This window comes from Mobula birostris, chromosome 3, assembly GCF_030028105.1.
Source record: "Mobula birostris isolate sMobBir1 chromosome 3, sMobBir1.hap1, whole genome shotgun sequence".
Classification (NCBI taxonomy): domain Eukaryota; kingdom Metazoa; phylum Chordata; class Chondrichthyes; order Myliobatiformes; family Myliobatidae; genus Mobula; species Mobula birostris.
This window is the reverse complement of record NC_092372.1, coordinates 149,027,433-149,046,777: the sequence shown is the minus strand read 5'-3', so window position 1 is coordinate 149,046,777 and position 19,345 is coordinate 149,027,433. Positions and strand designations below refer to the sequence as shown.

At 40.3% G+C, this 19,345-nt stretch overlaps 2 protein-coding genes across 3 annotated transcripts in view; one reads left to right on the top strand and one right to left on the bottom strand.

Moving 5' to 3' along the window:
* Positions 1-266: 266 nt before the first annotated feature.
* Positions 267-4,582, bottom strand: LOC140195320 (guanine nucleotide-binding protein G(T) subunit gamma-T1-like). 2 transcript variants are annotated; one of them, XM_072253434.1, is made up of 3 exons: positions 4,324-4,582; positions 4,050-4,149; positions 267-3,083 (listed from the first exon to the last, which is right to left on the bottom strand). In XM_072253434.1, exons 2-3 carry the CDS (start codon positions 4,128-4,130, stop codon positions 2,958-2,960), a joined length of 207 nt encoding a protein of 68 aa, XP_072109535.1. In that variant the 5' UTR covers positions 4,131-4,149; positions 4,324-4,582; the 3' UTR covers positions 267-2,957. The 2 variants fall into 2 exon arrangements, with proteins under 2 accessions (XP_072109535.1, XP_072109536.1); XM_072253435.1 differs by having other exon boundaries at positions 4,050-4,136.
* A 7,172-nt stretch (positions 4,583-11,754) lies between these two features.
* tfpi2 (tissue factor pathway inhibitor 2) overlaps positions 11,755-19,345 on the top strand; it is a 68,022-nt gene continuing 60,431 nt past the window's right edge. Inside the window, exon 1 of the mRNA XM_072253433.1 lies at positions 11,755-12,101. Coding sequence (XP_072109534.1) covers positions 12,029-12,101 — 73 coding nt within the window. The 5' untranslated portion in view covers positions 11,755-12,028. The remainder of the gene's footprint in view (positions 12,102-19,345) is intronic.

The window sequence follows — 19,345 nt, the reverse complement described above, 5'->3', positions numbered from 1 at the left end:
TGCCAGATTATTACCACTTAATTAACCCAGCTACAACTTTGTATAGCCTCCATAGGTCCTCTTCAAATACCACTTTCTTAGTTACCTTCATCTCATCAGTAAATTTGGCAACCACACTTCCAGTGCTTCAGCCAAGTCATTTCTAAAAAACTGTCTGTTTGTTGCCTTAACACTACATCCTGTGGCACACTGCTTGTTATGCAGAAAGCAGGAAAAGATATAAAAGCTGAAGCTGTTGCAAGGGGAAGTAATGATATTAGAACAAGTGACTTTGCAATAAAATTGTGGAATTATTGTCTGTTTATTGAAATCAGTGTTGAGCCAGGCAGGTCTATTATGTGCATACGTGGTTTTATTACATTATTACATTAGTTTTATACTGCCGATTAATTCCCACCATCTCTCTTCCAGCAATGCTTATCATGAAAAAAAATCTGGTTTTCTCAGCAAAGGAGTTTTCATTTGCCATATTTTTGATTTTTTCCCCCCATTTTTGTTGAAAGGTTACTAACCTGGTGCCAAATTCCCCTTTAATTTGGCAGAGCATATATAACCCATTTGTTAATGTCCAATATTGTCTGTTTTGGTTTCAGATTTCTAGAATCTGCAGTATTTTGCTTTAATCTCTGTTGTTGGTTTTGTAGTTCATCATCCATGCCATAAAAATATCTTTATCCCTTTGTAAACAAAATCGTTATCAGATAATACATAGATATCTCAAGCCGGACTCTGTTCAGTAATTCTACTTGTTTTATTCCTTTCTTGTTTTGTTGCCCTTTTTCACGACTTTTGTGGGTCTTTGCTATGATTTATTGTTCATTGTCTCTTTTGTTTTCCTTTCTAGTTTGCCGTTTTATTCATATTTCATTCAGCCTATTCATTAGATTTAACAGTTTCTACACCAGAATTGCTTCCAGAGCAAAGACATTGGACTTAGCCAATCTTGAATAGAACTGCTTGTGCTACATTGACCAGCTGAAGAGGGGCAGAAGGTCATCAATCTGGGCTACAGGTTAAACTACGGTAGATTCCACTAGAGAAGAATATTGATGGAATCAGATAAGAAATAATACACGAAGATTGAAGAGCAACATATGATACATGTATGTAAATACAGTACATGAGGTTGGTAAGATACCTTCAGGGTGACTTGATGTAGAAGAGGATAGGGCTAGGTAGTAAGTCTTTTCACACACGAGGAGTTCAGGAAAGACAAATACAGAAAGCTAGGTGAAGTGGCAATGTTGATTAAGGGGAATGTTGCATAACAAGAAGGACATCCTTAAATGGTCCAAAACAGAAGCTGACAGATTAGATAAGAAATAATAGAGATGTCATTTCACTTATGACCATCAGAGAGTGGAAATGTTATAAATTGTTAAGATATTTACACAGAGGTAGAAGTGTCAGGAAATCAGGCCAAGTATAGAAAAACAATAGAGGATAAGAAAATGAAATAAAGGCAAAGACAAAATAGCCTTAGAGGTTCTCAAAAGGCATATGAATAGGGTAAGATGGGAGGACAGAGATAAAAAACCAGAAATACAAATTAAACAAAACTAAATAATTGCTTTATAAACACTAAAGTCTGCAGGTGCTGGAAATCCAAACAACACACACAAAACTGGGGAGGAACAGTCGACATTTCCGGCCCAGACCCTTCTTCAGGACTGAGAAGGAAAGGGGTGGAGAGATGCCCAAATTAAATAGTTTCTTTGTCTTTGAAGGAGATTCTGCTTAACTGTTATAGAAATTGAATTGGCTGCTGAAAATTGAGAAGGGAGTAGCAGGAGAAAAGCTGAGTGCATTTAAAGTGGATAAGTCACCAGGTATGGATGTGAAACATCCCAGGTTGTTGAAAGGATCAGAAGTTACAATTGCAGAGGCATTGCCCAAACCCTCTGAAGGATAATGAGTCTGAGATAATAAAAGTAGTCCTGAACACTTTGAGTGAATTCTTAAGCAAAAAGGAAACATCTAGGTGGACCAGTCAGTGCAATAGTACTACTCAATCAAAGTACAATCAAGGGACATTAACTCAAGGTCCTGTTAATCTCTTAACTTGTTGCACAGAAAATATGGCATTTCTTCAAACTAGCATGAAAGTACACTCAGCTTCCTGATCAAATACAATATGTGCTCAAACCAAATTTAAAAAAACATACTCTACTATAAATTATATCATGATCTGCAACATTTATAGATGACACACAATAGTATTTTTTTATATCCTCATCTCATCTGCACCAGCAGTGGACTTCTGGAGATAAGGTGTAGATCCTCGTGGTGCATGAGACATTGAGGATACTCAAGATGATGGAGCCAGAGCAGATCTTAAGCAGAGGCTGAGGCCCAATTTAGCAACAATTAAAGGGAGTCAACCTTTATTTACTGGGCTGCCCATCTCTCCAATTAGATGCCTCCTTTTAAGTTGTTTTTCTTTTGTTTATGATAATTTATATCACCCCACTTCCTCCACTGTTGATATCTTCTGTGTGGTTTATTTCTATGATTGACCCACACATCTGCCTCCAACAATTGACACCTTGTTTAAAAAAATCACACCCAACCATATCCTTTCCATAATGAGATCCTGGCTGATCCACACAATATTCTTCTCCCATCCCTTGATTCTCTCCTATGATGCTGACCCCCACTCATGAATTTCTTTGCTTGCAATCATCCATACTTCTACAATCTTTTCATCTGATTACCTCAAGGTCCTTCCCTGTCAGCAATCTTTCCCATCTCCTTAATACTTGTAGTTCCACTGACCCTCTGCCCTCCCCGCCAACATTCTTCCCCTTTAATGTCCAATCTATTTTGTAAATGTCTTTTTTAAATTCAACATCCATGTAATGAACCTATTCTTTCGTCTTCAAATTTCAGCATCTATCAGGTTCATTGTAAGAATGATCATTAGGCTGTGGACCAGATATTTGAGTCCTGTGTTTGATTTATGAGATCACACAGCCCCCCTTCTCTTTAAAAGGATTCTTGTCCTCTGGGATCCCCTTTACCAAAGGGTCTTCTGCAGACTGTGATTCAATGTAATCCTTCAGTTCCTCCGCACACTTGGATACCTGAAATAGTTCAATGCCAAACCATAAGTGCCATAAGGTAAATGGAGTTTTCATAGAACTTAAACAAATGACAATCTACACATGTAGGGAGGGTTAGCAATCTACAGCCTAGAAGGTAGTATCTTTGCCTTTAAGAAGCAGGGATTTGAACTGACATCTCACATCAGCATTGGTTGAGTGCTACACCATCAAAGAGTGCCATCTTTTTGAACTATCTACTAGGATATAAAAGATCCTGCTTCAATAATTTGCATTAGAACAGGAAAGAATTCTGTTGTCCCTCTCAATGTTTTACAGTCAATCAATGTCACTAAAACAAACTATATAGCCATTATGGCATTGTTATTTGAAAGATGATGAAATGTAAAATAGTCTGCAGCATCTCCTGTCTTACAGAGGCATTCACACTTCCAAAGCTACTCCACTGGCTGACCTGAAGATCTGCATATGCTCCTCCCTCTCCTGAAGCTGTGAGAGTAATGACTACACTGGCCTTGCTGGCACTATTTCAGATGGCCAGGATGGTGTGGTTTAACTAATGTGCTACATATATTCCGGAAATTTCTATTTTTATTTTCAATTTCCTGTAAAATTACTATGGCGACTGCAAATAAGAAGCAAAAGCACCACCAGGCCTACAATTAAGAAGTTTCATTCAAATCTGTGTTCCGTGGATATATCATCTGTGATAGAACAGTCCTTAGGACACAAGTTCATAGTTAGGTGTGACGCTTGGACTATTGGTACACCATATATTACACAGTATGCTTCAAATTTGAATTTGTTTCTTGCATTACTGGTTTTTAATCAGATTCATGAATACTGGTAGGAAATTGGATGTTTGGAATTGCTAACAGTAATCTTAACAGTGTGGAGATACCAGATAGCTGCAACTCCACAAAACAGCGGCAGAAAATTTAAGAACTGAAATTGCAATATTCTGACATAGTAAGAAGGAGCCCCTACCAGCATCCTCTCTAAAGGTAATTCTTTCTTAAGCTGCTCTATCTCCATTTTCAAACGGTCTTTGTCGGTTAAGTCTTCCATCCCGGGCTTTATATCCGTCATGTAAAAAAAAATAGAAAACTTTCATTCATCATATAGCAAAAACAATCGCAGTTTTTAAAATACCTATTTCCGAAAAAAACAAGCGTCTGTCAATGCAAACGCGCAGAGAGCACAGTAAATGAAAGTTACTCGAAGCGGTGGGCTAACCGTTCTCGGGGTAAGTTTAACTTACTGGCAAACGACGGCCCTCTATCGCATTCACATCCGGCGATACAGCAACCTGTTATCGGCTTCTTAAAGCAAAGCCCACAATAACTTCATATATAATTACTAAATTACATGTTTTTAATTTTTTTAGTTAGCTGTAAGAGGAGAAAATCCTTTCTCGCCAAGCATATTGTTCTAGAGTTGCCTACGCATCTTCCAAAGGAAATATTTTTTTTAACCAAATGTATATCCGTCAGCTTTCCTGTCAGCTTTCCTGTACCCAATCCTGTCCCGTTTTGAGCCAAAACTCTGTTTCTGCACAATATTTTTAAGGTCACAAAGGCATCAAGCACCTCCCCTCTATTTATGGATTGTTGCATTGGAATTTCCCTTTCCCGTTCGTCGCGTATTCCAATGACGAATACATTTCCATTGAATACTGATGGAAAACTTTCATTTAGGACACATTATATTAAGGAGGGAGATATTACAGGCACATTAGAAAAATAACTTAAGAGCAAGAAAATACCATTGGCCCCTTTGAGCCTGAGGTGATTATGTCACATCGTTAAAATACAGTATCCTGCTCCTTATATCTCCCATATCCCTTTGTTTCTTTTGCCTTTAAAATGATATTTAACTCCTTCACATATACTTTTAATGATTTGGCTTTAACTGTGTTTGAGATCACGTTCACATATTTACCACTGTATTGGATATAGTTGGGGGAGGACAGGCCTCCTTAGGGGCAGCACAACGGAGTTTAGGACAACACAGACAACCGCTGCACTGAAGTCAGGAATAAGTCTGGGACAGAACAGTGTAAGCGAACACACTCCTCAGAGGAACAGATTGACCTTACAGTGTCCACAAATGAAATACAAGAATGGTATCACGAGGATTCAGAAAAATGAAGGGAGACTTCATTGAAACCTATCAAATGGTGAAAGGCCTTGATAGAGTAGATGTGGAGAGGATGTTTCCCATGATGGTAGAGGCTAAGACCAGAGGACACAGTCTCAGAATAGAGGAGCATCCTTTTAGATCGGAGATGAGGAGGTATTTCTTTAGCCAGAGAGTGGTGAATCCGTGGAATTCATTGCCACAGGCAACTGTGGAGGTCAAGTCTTAACGTATATTTAAGGCAGAGGTTGACAGATCTGTGATTGGTCAGGGCATGATGTGATACAGGGGAGGGGGAAATGCAGGAGATTGGGGCTGAGAGGAAAATTGGATCAGCCATGATGAAATGGCAGAACAGACTCAATGGGCCAAATGGCCTAATTCTGCTCCTATATGTTACTCTCTGGCGCCAGGGTTAAACATTTCACTGAGTTATAACAGGACATTCTTAAGGGGGCGAGTGAACAGCCAGTAGTCGTAGTTCATATTGGAAGGTAGCAGTAGGGATGAGGATTCTCAACAAGAACTTGGGGAGTTAGATAGCCATTTAAACAGCAGAACCTCAAAGGCTGTAAACTCTGGTTAGCTTCTGGTGCCACAGGAATAGGTCAGATGAAGGGCTGGTGCAGGGGGATGAGCTCTTGATTTCTGGATCATTAGAACCATGAGAGACCTGCATAAAAAAGGGCTTGCAACAACCTGGTAGGGAGGATTTCTTCTGCTATTAGGTAAGGCTTAAACTGAGGCAGTAGGTGAAAGGGGCACAGGTATTCAGGTGGGGAGGAAAGGAAGTTAGTAGATGGCAGAGCAGGAGGGTAATGGAATACAAAGCTAAATTGATTTTTTAAAGCAAAAAGTTGAACAAATAAGGTAAATGACCTTCCAGCATCTGCAGAATTCCTGTTGTTTGCGTTTTTCAGATTATTAATGCTAGAATATTGTTACCATTGCTGAGATATTGTCAAAAGATGTACAGAACTGGCAGCCCAATATCCTGCGATACAGAATTTTCAAGCAAGATGGAGAGAAGTGTAAAACAGGATGTGGTATTGCACTGTTGGTCAAAGTCTGCATTGAGAATTGAGAAAAGATATCCTAAAGGGCTCTTAAAACAAGGCCACATTGATAGAAATTAGGAGCAAAAAAATCGTAATTGGCATATTATAGACCACCTAATAGTCAGGGGAAGACAGAGGAACAGATGTAGGCATATAGCAGAAGGATGTGATAAAAATAGCATTATGATACTAAGGGTATACTATGATACTAATTTCCCAAATATTAACTGGGATAGCCTTAATGTAAAAGGTTCAGCGGGAGCAGACGTTTTGAAGTGTATCCAGGAGACTGTTTCGACACACTATGTAGATAGATCACTGAAGGAAGGAACATCCCTGGACCTTGTCTTGGGGAATGTGGATGGTCAAGTGGAGGGAGTGTCTGTGAGGAAGCATTCTGGAAATGGTGATCACAACTTCACATATTTCAAAGTGGTAATGGAAAAAGATAAGGATTGACCAGAAATAGAAATCTTAAACTTGAAGAAGGCAAAATTCATTTGGTGTCATGGTCCGGTCCGTGAGGTCCGCATTCCAGTTCACAGTCCGGTCCGTGGACTCAGGACTCCGGGTCTTCCAGCTGTCCCTTGCTTGAATTAATCATAGGCACCTGATTCCCATCTTTGGGTTTGCAATATAAGTAGCCTTGGGGTTGAGTGTGGGTGGCTGGCTGGTTTGTCTTGTTAGGTCTACTTGGAGTAACCTGCTGATGGAAGGCTAGTGAAACCATTTGTGATCTCTAGGCCTGGTTGGAGGACCACTGCTTCATGAAGCTTTGCTGTCAGTAGTTGGAGCTGTCTTTGTGGTATGGATTTGGCTGTTTCCTGGGCTAGCTGAGTGGCTGCTAGTGACTCTGAGCTAGGTAGGGATCTGGCTGTTTCTGTAGCCAGCTGAGGTTGCTGGCTGAACTGAGACTTGGAGCTTCCCTGGAGCAGAGATTGAACTGTCAGTTGTTCTTTGGTGTTTGTCTCTTCCTGTCCTTGCCTCTGTGGGGTAAGCCAGGCTGTTTTGCTGTTGCCTTGTTGGGGGACCTGTCTTGTCTTGTTCTTGCCTCTAATGGGTAAGTCTGGCTGTTCTGCTGTTACCTGATGGAGAGATCTGTCCCACCTTGGTGTGGAGATGAAGTTGAGTCCTGGCTTGTTGTAGGATAAGTCCCAGCTCTGTCTATGTTCTGTCCTATCATGTTTGTGTTGTGTTAAAGATGACTCCTGGCTTGTTGAAGGATAACTCCTGGCTCTGTGTTGATGTTCAATTCCCAGTCTGTGTCTCAGCTCTGGTCTCTGAGTTATTAGCCTCTGCATTTCAAGACAAAGGTCCTGCAGCCAAGCTCTAAGAACCCTAGCCTTGATGATTCTGCAGCCAAGCTCTGAGAACCCAAGCCTGGAGGAACTCAAGCTGGGCTCCAAGAACCCAGACCCCAGCCTGTAGCCAAGCTCAAGACCCAAGACCCTAAGCCTGGAGGATCCCAAGCCAAGCTCAAGGCCCAAGACCCCAGCCTGAAGCCATGTCATGTCCTTGCCTAGTTCTGGGGCCCAAGCCTGAGGCAAGACCCAGGTTCTAGGTCCTTGTCTGGTATTGGGCTCGGAGTCCAAACCTTGTCTCCTAATCCATGGTTCTAAGTCCTGGTCCTGCTTTCCCTAGCCCAACTCTGTGTTCTTGTCCCTGCTCCTTGCTTGAATCCTGTCACATCCCTACTCTAGTCAAGTCCTGTTCCTTGTACTTCAGTGTCTGTGTCTTGCATTTTGGTTTGTTCCTGGCAACCTGTTGTGTCAGAACAAATCAGCCACCCATGGACCCAGCAACACAGACACTGGAGATAAACTATCGCCATCTAGGATTCACTCGTGCCGAAAGCTCCCTCCCACCCACCCGAGTTGTCCTTAATCCTGGAGAGTCTCTTCAGTCACCTGGAGACTCCTGTAGAAGGGGGGGTACTGTCATGGTCTGGTCTGTGAAGTCTGCATTCCAGTTCATGGTCTGGTCTGTGGACTCAGGACTCTGGGTCTTCCAGCTGTCCCTTGTTTGAATTAATAGGCACCTGATCCCCATCTTTAGGCTTGCAATATAAATAGCCTTGGGATTGAGTGTGGGTGGCTGGTTTGTCTCGTCAGTTCCCCTTCGAGCAACCTGCTGACGGAAGGCTAGTGAAACCATTTGTGATCTCTAGGCCTGGTTGGAGGACCACTACTTCATGGAGCCTGGTTGCCACTTGTTGGAGTAGTCTTTGCAGTATGGATTTGGCTGTTTCCGGGGCCAGCTGAGTGGCTGCCTCTGAGCTAAGTAGGGATCCAGCTGTTTCTGTAGCCAGCTGAGGTTGCTGGCTGAACTGAGACATGGAGCTACCCCAGAGCAGAGATGGAACTATCTGTTGTTCTTTGGTGTTTGTCTCCTCTTGTCCTTGCCTCTGGGGTAAGCCAGGCTGTTTTGCTGTTGCCCTGCAGGGAGGTCTATCTTGTCCTCACCTCTGTGGGGTAAGCCAGGATGTTTTTCTGTTGCCCTGCAGGGGAATCTGTCTTGTCTTGTCCTCGCCTCCGTGGGATAAGCTATCTTGTCTTGTCCTTGCCTCTGGGTAAGTCTGGCCGTTCTGCCATTTTCTGACAGAGACCTGTCCCACCTTGGTGTGCAGATGAAGTTGAGTCCTGGCTTGTCGAAGGATAAGTCCTGGCTCTATGTTGATGTTCAGTTCCCAGACTGTGTCTCAGCTCCAGTCTGAGTTATCAGCCTCCACATTTCAAGACACAGATCCTGCAGCCAAGCTCCAAGAACTCAAGCCTCGAGGATCCCAAGCCAAGCTCCAAGAACCCAAGTCTTAAGGATCCTAAGCCAAGCCCAAGACCCCAGCCTGAAGCCATGTCATGTCCCTGCTTGGTTCTGGGGCCCAAGCCAAAACCCAGGTTCTGGGTCCTTGTCCAGTCTCGGGCTTGGAGCCCAAGCTTTGTCTCCTAGTCCATGGTTCCGAGTCCTGGTCCCGCTTTCCCGCCCAACTGTGTTCTTGTCCCTGTTCCTTGCCTGAATCCTGTCATGTCCCTACTCTAGTTAAGTTCTGTTCCTTGTACTTCAGTGTCTGTGTCTTGCATTTGGGTCCGTTCTAGCACCTCATTGTAACATTAGGTCTATATCTACACAATAGGAAGCATTCAGAGCAGAAATGATAAGAGTCAGGGCTATCTTGTTCCTTGAGGGTGAAAGCCAAGATATTGAGGGATACGGAGGATTGGATAAAGAGAGAAAAGGAAGTATTTAACTTGTGTAGAGTACTAAAGATACTGAAGAAGTATATAAAGTGTAGGGAGATGCTTAAAGAAATTTTGAGAAGGAAGAGGAGTCAATAAATGTCACTGGCATAAAGAATTAAGGCAAATCCATAGGTAATTTATATATATTTTAAGAATAAGGACAGCAGGAGCAATGTGTGCATGGAGCCAGAGTATTAGTTGTAAGCAGTAGGGTGATGTTGATATGATAGTGAAATGGGATGTGAAATGGGATGAGAAATGGCAGATAGAATTGAGTTCAGATAACTGTAAGATGATGCAAGGACATACAGCATGAATGGTAAAGTCTTTATGGTTAAGCAGGCAGATGAGATACTGGCCTTCATTAGTCAGGTTATAGCATAGTAGTGAGATTATGCTCCAGTTTTATTAAAAACTTGTTCAGATCTCAGCTAGAGTACTGGGTGTAGTACTGTTCACCATACTATAGAAGAGATTTAATAGCACTGCTAAGGGTGAGGATTCATCAGTGTTTTAGTTCTGATGAGAGATGAAGAAGCTAGGATTTTTCTCCCTGGGGCAGAGGAGGTTATGAAGGAACATATTTGACATACTGTATGTCAAATTATGATGGGAATAGATAGACCAGATTGTAGGCATGTTTCCCTTTGTCGAAGTAAATAAAACTAGAAGTCACAGATTTATGTTAAGAGATAAAGATAAATTGGTAAGTTTTATTGTCACATATACTGAGGTACAGTGGAAAAACTGTTTTATGTCTTTGCAGATCACTTCACATCTGTGCATTGAGGTAGGACAAGAAGAAGCAGACTGCAGAAAAGTGTAAAAGTTACAGAGCAGGTGCAATGCAGGTAAACAACAAAGTACAAGGTCATAAAAGCATAGATAGCAATGTTAAGAATCTATCTTATCATACAAGGGGATCATTCAATAGTCTTGTAAATGCATGGTAGATGCTGACTTTGTGCCTGGTAGTGTGAGCTTTTGGCTTTTTGTATCTTCTACCTGATGGGAAGAGAGGATCTGAGGAGGACGACTTTCACCCAGAAAGTGGTGAGCACCCACAATACACTTGCCTGAGACAGTGATGCATGAATGAGAACTTGAATCACCTCAGCACTGAAGCCCAAGTGCTGGAATATTGGGATGGATATGGATGGGTGCCCAGAGGTGGAGTAAGTGGGAAGAATGGCCTGTTTGCATACTATGAAGCCTGCGTGTCTATGCCTCTTTGGGTGATAAAACTCATCTCAGTCCTATGTGTTCTCTGGCTCTAAATTTCCCCCCCTCTGGTATCTTTCCAGTCAACTTCAACAAAATACTGGTTGCACTTCAGATTTACAGATTATTCAGTGCTCTTCTGGGCCAGGTAGACTTATAAAAGCAAGACAATTTGCATCTGAACTGGAGGGAAACAAATATCCTCACTGGGAGGCTTACTGGTGCTACTCATGAGGGTTTAAGCTTGAGTGGCAGGGATGAGAACAACAGCAATAAGGAAACAGGGCAAGAATAGTATGACAGGTAAGACCAAGGAGGACAGCAATAGGCAGGCTAATAAATACGGTGGGGTGGATGGGTTGAAATGTGTTTATTTCTACACTAGGAGTATTGTGGGCAAGGAGGATGAATTTAGAGCCCAGATCAGCACATAGGGTTAAGATGTTATTATAGAGACCTGGTTGTGTGGGAAATAGAAATGGCAACTCAATATTCCTGAGTTAAATTGTTTAGATGGAATAGACAGGGGAAAAACAGGTGGAGGGGATATACTACTGATAAGGGAGAACATCACAACAGTACTCAAAACCAATACACTTGAGGGCTCATCTACAGAGGCAAAGTGGGTGGGGTTCAGGAAGGGGAAAGGTGCAACTACACAGAATTATACTGTAAGCCCCCCAAAGCCACCAAGAGGTGGAGGAATGGCTATGCCGACAAACCATGGAAAGGTGCAGAAACAACAGGGCTGACATGGGGGTGGGGGACTTTAAATTCCCCAGTATTGAATCTAATGATAAGGAAGTGGGGGGGATATAGATGATACACAGGAGGAGAATATTTAGTGTAAATTGGCACAACATCGTGGACCAAATGGCCTGTCCAGTGCTATGTTGCTATGTTCTGTTCTGTTCTATTCTGTTCTATATTGTTCTATGTTCATTGTGAAACACACACACACACACACACACACACACACACACACACACACACACACACACACACACACACACACACACACACACACACACACACACACACACACACACACACACACACACACACACGCAGACAAGTCAGTAAAAAAAGATTTTCCACTATCTGCCGTATCTTGTGGTTCGAAAGAAACCGGCGTCATCAGTTTTTCCAGTTGGATTCATACCTGACGATCTCTGAACGGGCCTGAGTGCCACAGTCGGAAACCGCGCTGTATAAATGTGACAGCGTGGAGTCAGTGAGTGAGTACTGAACCCTGAGTAGCCTGCGACCTCGATCATCAGACGAACAACGCAACTCACTCGGACTGACCAAAATGCAGTGGGCCATCTTCATCTTCATCTGCGGCACCTTGCTGCTCTCTCTACCGTGTGGCGCGGCGACGAGAGGTAACGCGTTCAGGAAAGTTGAGCGCACGGGAACTTTGATTTCCATTTTTTTTCGAGCAAGAACGAATCGAGCAGATATGTTATAATTTCATAAATAATTAACCTTACCAGATCTTAGAAATTTGTTAGAAAATGTTGCAAATAAAAACCCCAGTGATGAAACCGGGAGAAGAAAGTGGCTGTCTGAGTACTTGTACATCCTTAAAGAAAAAAAAGTGTAGAGGTATATCTTCGATATGAAAGAGCAACACGAGTCTGAAGTATTGTTGCCGTGCGGTTCCGTGATTTTTATTCAATAACTTTACTCGGGGTATAAGAGAACGTCGATCTTGGATTGACAGCTTAATTTATCTGAGTTCTGCCTTAATTTACCTAAATTAGTTTTGAAGAAGTCACACTGAAATGAGTTCACAATGGAAGAACCCGTTCTGTTTTCTATTTGTAGCTTCTATCAAGATGGTTTACGTTTACTGTGTATTTTTTCACGTTGGAAATTAATTTAATTTTTGTCTTCACTGAACTTAAATGGCATTAATTGATTAGGAATTTCCATCAGTGTTATTATATTCATATTTTCGATATTTTACATTTTTTATATTTGTTTATATTTTAATACTTTTGATTGATAGGTAAGTGCTTTGAACGTTGCTGAATGCCAAAAGTATTCAAAAGCTTAAGAGACGTCAACCGATTGAGCCAAATGTTCAACACGAGAGTTTCTGCATATTCTGGGAAAACTTCAGCAACACACACAAAATGCTGGAGGACTTGCTGAGTTCCTCCAGCATTGTGTGAGCCGGAAAATAAAACTGTTTTCAGCACTTCTGATGTGAGTTTCACATCAGGCTAGGCACTCACACAATCAGATCATACCTGACATGTCAATACTAGTAAGAATTGGACTGGCTTGGAAGTGTAGATTAACAGGTCCATTTGCAGCACTAGTCAGCATGAATTTTTACTATTGCATGAAATTCTGGGTCATTTTATTTTAAGCTGTCAGCCTTGTGGATATTTTTGCCCTGTATTTAAAAGGAATTAAAAGTAAAATGTGGTGCTCTAAATTACAAATTGAGTCAATGGGTGGGGTTCTTAATTAGCACTTTTAAAGTTCAAAACAATTTGGTTTAGATTCAGTGGGGATAATTACGGACATACAATTACTGTCAAATGCAACAGCACAACTAATAGAAGTTTCTATCACGGAAAACTGCAGATGTTAGAAATATGGAATAAAAGCAGGAATTGCTGGAAGTATTCAGCAGAGGTAGAAGTACACCTCTATGGAGAAATAAAAATAGTTTTTTTTTATCAGGTTAGACTCCGAGTAAAGTTGCAGAAAGTGTGTGTCAAAAAAAAACTAAGGAACTATCACCAATTGGGTAGGAACCAAGGTTGATTAGTTGCCACAGTTGCTGCTTTAGTGTGAATTATAGCTGATCTGTCTGCAGTCATATGAAAGAACTGGATGTTTAAGAGTAGGGAGAAAAACAAAAGAATCAACAATATGCTGGAATTGTTTAGGCATTTTCAAATAAAAAAGAATGCTGGAAATGATAGAATAGGTAGCACCTGTAGGGGGAAAAGTGCTCATGTTACAGGTGAATGACCTTGTGTCAGAACAGACAATTTCTAACACAACAAAGGGAGGCTGGTTATCTGAAATTATTGAATTTAACAATGAGTCCCAAGGGTACAACATAACTCAGTCTAACATCACTCAACCATGCTCTATCTGGCTTTAATAAGTAGAATTCTGTATTAAGTGATAGAAAGTAGAAATTCATTGAGACCTATTTAGCATCCTTTGGGTGTAGCTTGACAAATAGTTTTCCTTCAGACTATAGACCAATATCAGTTGAGCTTGTGCAGTTATGGAATGCATTATGAATTATCATATCTGTTCCAGAGATTGCATTTCAGACTTCAGAATATCATTTAATTCTTTGGTTTCCTTTTCTTCAAAGGTATTAGTGCAGTTGACAAAGGTATTGGTGCAGTTAACAGTTTGGCCTGGTTTGGATCAAATAGTCCTGTGTGGGTGTTTTAAGTATGTTAAAATATTCCACAATATTTTTCATACATGTATTTGCACAGATCTTTGAATTCTGAAACAGTCAATTACTTCAAGTGGTTGAGCTTCAACTAATTCAATCTGGATAAATAAAGGCAGGGGAGATTTTTTAGCATTCTCTTGAGGTGGTGTGTAACCATCCTGTCAATGCATAAAGATTTTGAACGCTGTTGGAACTTGAGAAGGTTAGCAGAACATAAGGAATCAGTAACAAATGAGTATGATATTTGTTTTTAAGAACAGAATGTGGGAAGATTTGGGAAAGATGGAAACTAGAGAGTCTGGATCAGTATGTGAATATTGAGAGTTGGAGCTGTTTACGTTAGACTTCATCCAACAGGTTAAATGAACCACAACAGACTACATTTAAGAAGGCTTTCTTCTTTGGAGCTCCCCCAGTGAGTTAAATTCAGGTCAGCTGTACAGTCATTGCTCAGCAAAATGCACCAGAACTAACTTATTTAATATTAAATATGATTATGAAAAATAGATATTATGTATCAGATATATTTTAGAGATTGTTTATTAAGCAGAGTCAAAGTATAGCATTACATGACTGTAACATGGCCACAGAAAATTTCTTGTTTAGCACTGTCTAATTTAAATATATGCAGTATTTGCTTGAGTTATAGTGGAGATATTTGTTCAATAAAGTTATTCCAACTTGGAAGACATTTTTCTATTGAATCACTTTGATAATTAGCTAACTTTAGAATTGGAAAATGACTTGCTATTTAAAACCTTATCAGCAGGAAAATTGAATATAATCAATATTTAGTGTTTATAGTAGACAGAAAATATTTGTTCCTAGCTTATTTTAAGGCGGGTCTTTTTAGCAGATGTTTCTCTTTATATTTCACTACCAAATGTCATTTTTATATCATCTAGTCTAGATTTTCTGCTACAATAGGTTGGCTTAAGTTTAGTTCTGTCCTGCAAGGTTTCTATAGCAGGTCCCTCATTACCATCTTGTGTTGAGGTTCATATGGAATTCTGAATATTTGAAAACATTGCCTTGCAGCTGTGTTTGCTTTCTCACGGTCTGGCTGCCCTTCGTACTCAGGACAAAAGTTCTACTTGTAGCCACAAATGCTGCCTATGAGCTACCAAATAAAGAAAGTAAATATAATTTTGCAACTAGCCTTTCATTAACTGAATTTATTGCTATTTATTTCATTGCTATATAAGGTTTCAAAGTATTTTGTACTCAGTAAAAGATTTTATCACATGATCTTGTTTCAAGACCATTTTAAAACTTTTTTAGTAAATTTCCCTTTTCAGGAATAAGTCCAAAGTCAATATGCTCATCATAAATACTTATCCTAACTGGACCAGAATTGATGCCACTCAGATACTATAGATTTAAACTGCTTTCGCAAAGCATTTTATTAGGATAGTGTTTTCTATGTTAATGTTGGCTGGTCCATTCCCTTTCTCTTTATGGAATTGATTTGCACTGAGGTCAGTTTTTGATATCCTTTGGAAATTTACAAAAATGACTATCCTTCATAAGTGAACAGAAATGCAAACAGTCCTCACTATTTAATTCTAGAAGGTGAGTTGTATCTTTTCTATGTCCTAGCCTTGCAAGTATAGTTACCTGATAACAATGAGTAGGGCTCCTGGCATTCACTCTTTTTGACCTGACACTGAGCAGGCTTTAGTCTCCAATTCAGCCACATTAATTGGCAGTAAACAGGGATCAAGATTGCCATCCAAGTTTGTTCAGCAGCATTTTACACAGGGCTGTGAATTTATCAACTAGAGTAGGTCAAGAAATTCAATTTAAATATTTTGTTAAATATGTAATTCCTTTAAGCCCATTCTGAAATAGAAAGGCCTTAATAGAGGTTCACTTTAACCTTGCTGAAAAGGAGAAAGTTTTGGTTAATTTTCTGTTATAAAGTAAAGCCTATAAATTCAAGTTCAAAATTATATGCAAGCATAAACATCAAGGTTGTAGGGGCTACTTATGCAGAGTTACACCATGTCATCAGCAAGATCTGTTTTCATGCTTTGTAATAAACATCTTGAATAGCTGAAAACAATCCTTTTCACTATTCAGCAATTCACTAACACATCCATTCCACAGTAAAATTAATTCATAGTTCTCATCTTCAGAGAAGGACTGCAACTCAGCTTTACCAAGGAGAAATCTCAGAAGATCACTCCTGTTCTTTATTTAATTCTGACACACATCTGATGTGAATTGTTGTTCCTTCCCATGCCTTGTGGGGCATTGGGTGGTAACCTTGCTGGCTCTTTGGCATTTTTGTCTGCTAGCTCAACCCTCAACCCAGCACAAATGGAAAGCAGCACAACAAACTGCTGGAGGAACTCAGCAGGCCAGGCAGCAGCTATGGAAAAAGTAGTCACTGTTTCAGGCCAAGACCCTTTAGCAGGACTGGAGAGAAAAAAAGATGAGTAAATCTATAAGGTGGTGGAAGGCAGAGAGAAACAAGGTGATAGGTGAAACAGATGGAAAGTGTACCAGGAACCTGCCGGATTTTAATCCGGGACCACTCAGCTCAAAGTCCAGTGCAGGTGCCATTACACCACTGGCCAGCTAATTTGTCATTGTACTGTCCTTTGAAGTTAAGCAGCTTAAACACTTAATTTTCTTTGACTAAGAAAATAAAAGAATATGGAAGTTAATGGTATTAGAATTAATGATCATAAAATATCAAAAATTTAAGCATGTTTTATTATTCTAGAAGAGATTGAAATTTTCAACATTACAAATTATTATGGTCTTAAATCTCATTAGTGGACTAAATCTGCCATTTGCTATTAAGTATTTTAAAGTTTAGAATCTGATTGTCCTCAATAATGCATTGGATTATGAAGGATAGCTTTTTTGCCAAGTCTGTGGTGCTGTTAGCAGAATATTTTACCATCTGGTTTTCTTTATTATAAAATAAACATATCAGTGCAGTTGACATGGTGAGATCTAGCTTGGGTGAAACTCCATGTTGTGCTGTACAAAAGAAAATAGGCACTACATTTTTCACATAATAGAGTCACATTCATTCATCATGAATAATGATTCATTAAAGGTGAATTACCTTACTGATATTTCATAGTATATAGCACACAGATAAATACACGCACACTCCATTGCCCTATAATAGTGTCATTGTTCTTTTTTACAACCCTATGTAAGGATGGTTGGTTTCCTGGTTTCCCTCATTATACACAAGATTGATCCTTCAACAGTGTCACTATGTCTTCTCATAGAGTTGGGTAATAATGTTAGACTCTGCACTTTGTTTTCCAGAATGGCAGTTGAAACCACAAGGTAAGTGAGCACTGAGCCACTACTAAATCTACAGTTAGTCCTGACGAAGGGTCTCGGCCTGAAACATTGACTGCACCTCTTCCTACAGATGCTGCCTGGCCTGCTGTGTTCACCAGCAACTTTGTGTGTTGCTTAAATCTACAGTTTCCTATTTTTTTTCAATTTTGCCACTGAAATGGTCCAGTGTGCTCAAATATTTTAAGCCTGACCATGCGGGGGGGGGGGGGGACTGAAATGTAGAAGCAACTACCGTGGCAGGTAGAAGAATAGCTTTTGCCATTACTCCCTGGGTGAGATGAGGCTAGGAACCACTTCTCCCTGGGTGAGATTGCACAATCAACCTGGTATGTGGTGGGGTGGAAAGGCTGAGAAGATCAGCAGAATGAGCAGGGATTAACATTGAACCAGCCTTGGGTGGGTCACATACTTGGAGTGGAACATGCAACCAATGAATCTTAAATTGTGGTGAATACAAAAGGAGGGATTTCCACACTGGGTTTACTGCCACCCCTTTCAGTTTCAACTCAAGTACCTTTCTAGTTCCTTTCTGAAGATGCTGATTAATTATGGGTCCACCATCTAACAGCCAGCAAATTCCAGATATTAATGATTCCCAAGATTTTTATACAAATTATCTGAAGGGCCAGAGGTTGACAGGGTGACCTGATATAAAGCATTTTAAATTATGACAGATGTTGATAGGTTAGAGAGTCAGCGTCTTTTTCCAATGTGGAATTGTCAAATACTTAGAGGGCACTGCTTTAAAAATGAGAGGAGGGAACTCAAAGGAAATTGGAAGCAAGTCTTTTACACAAAGGTCAGTAGGTACCGAGAATGAACTGGCAAGGGAAGTGGTGGAAGCAGATATGGTGGTGACATTTATTCATGAACAGGGGGGGAATGGAACAATGTCAACTATGTGCAGGCTGTTAGAATTGGTTGAAGTTGGCATAGCTGACACAGCCATTGCAGGCTGAAAAAAAAAGCCTGTTCCTGTTCTGTTCTATATCCCATGTTCTTATGTCCCAATGCAGCAGCTTCCTAAATGTGGCATTGCATTTCATTTCATCTGTTGGCTGTGGAATTGGAGGATAATTATAGGACCTAACAACTCCAACTCTAGCATTCAGTTGTGGGTTACCTTCAGGCTCCATTTCTCGAGTTCATCACTCCATGCTCTTCCATAGTCCCACACACAGCAGTTTCCATTGAGTGTAAGGAATGGAAATTTAGAGAGCAGGGAATTCACAGAGCAGTATGCGGTGGGAAGATGCAACTCAATATTTAATGAAAATACAAGGTTAAATTAAACAGTGTTGACATGTTATTTAGTGATTTTCTCAGAACTTTAATCATTAAGAGATAAGTGTTCTCATGGTGGAGCATTAGGGAAATTGAAAATTTCCTGAATCATTTTGTTTCAGGAATTGTTCATCTGTCTGTAGGAAATATTTCAAGAAGTTAAGTGAGTGGCCAACTGAAAGTCCAGGCAGAGCAGAAGTCCAAGGTGTGTGCCATTCTTCATTCACATTCAGTGTTTGAAGTGGGCGAAAGTAAGAACACCTTCCAGACGTGCAGTGTAAAACCTTGCACTGTGGTGAAAAAGACAACATGTGACAGAAAATTTTCTTAAATAATCTTTAAGACTTTGGCTTTGTTAGGATTATATGCACTTAGTTTTGATCAGTATTTATTATTGTTCCATTCTTTGATGGTGCAATTGTCCAACTCTACAAACACAGTAACTGTGCATTGAATTTCCACTGGCTCAGGTCAATCTCCACACTTCCGGCTCTACAGTCTGTTGAAACCTGTACTGATTGTAATAGTTTGGAATTCAGTTGTTTCTTGTTTCTGGACATTCAGATTTTG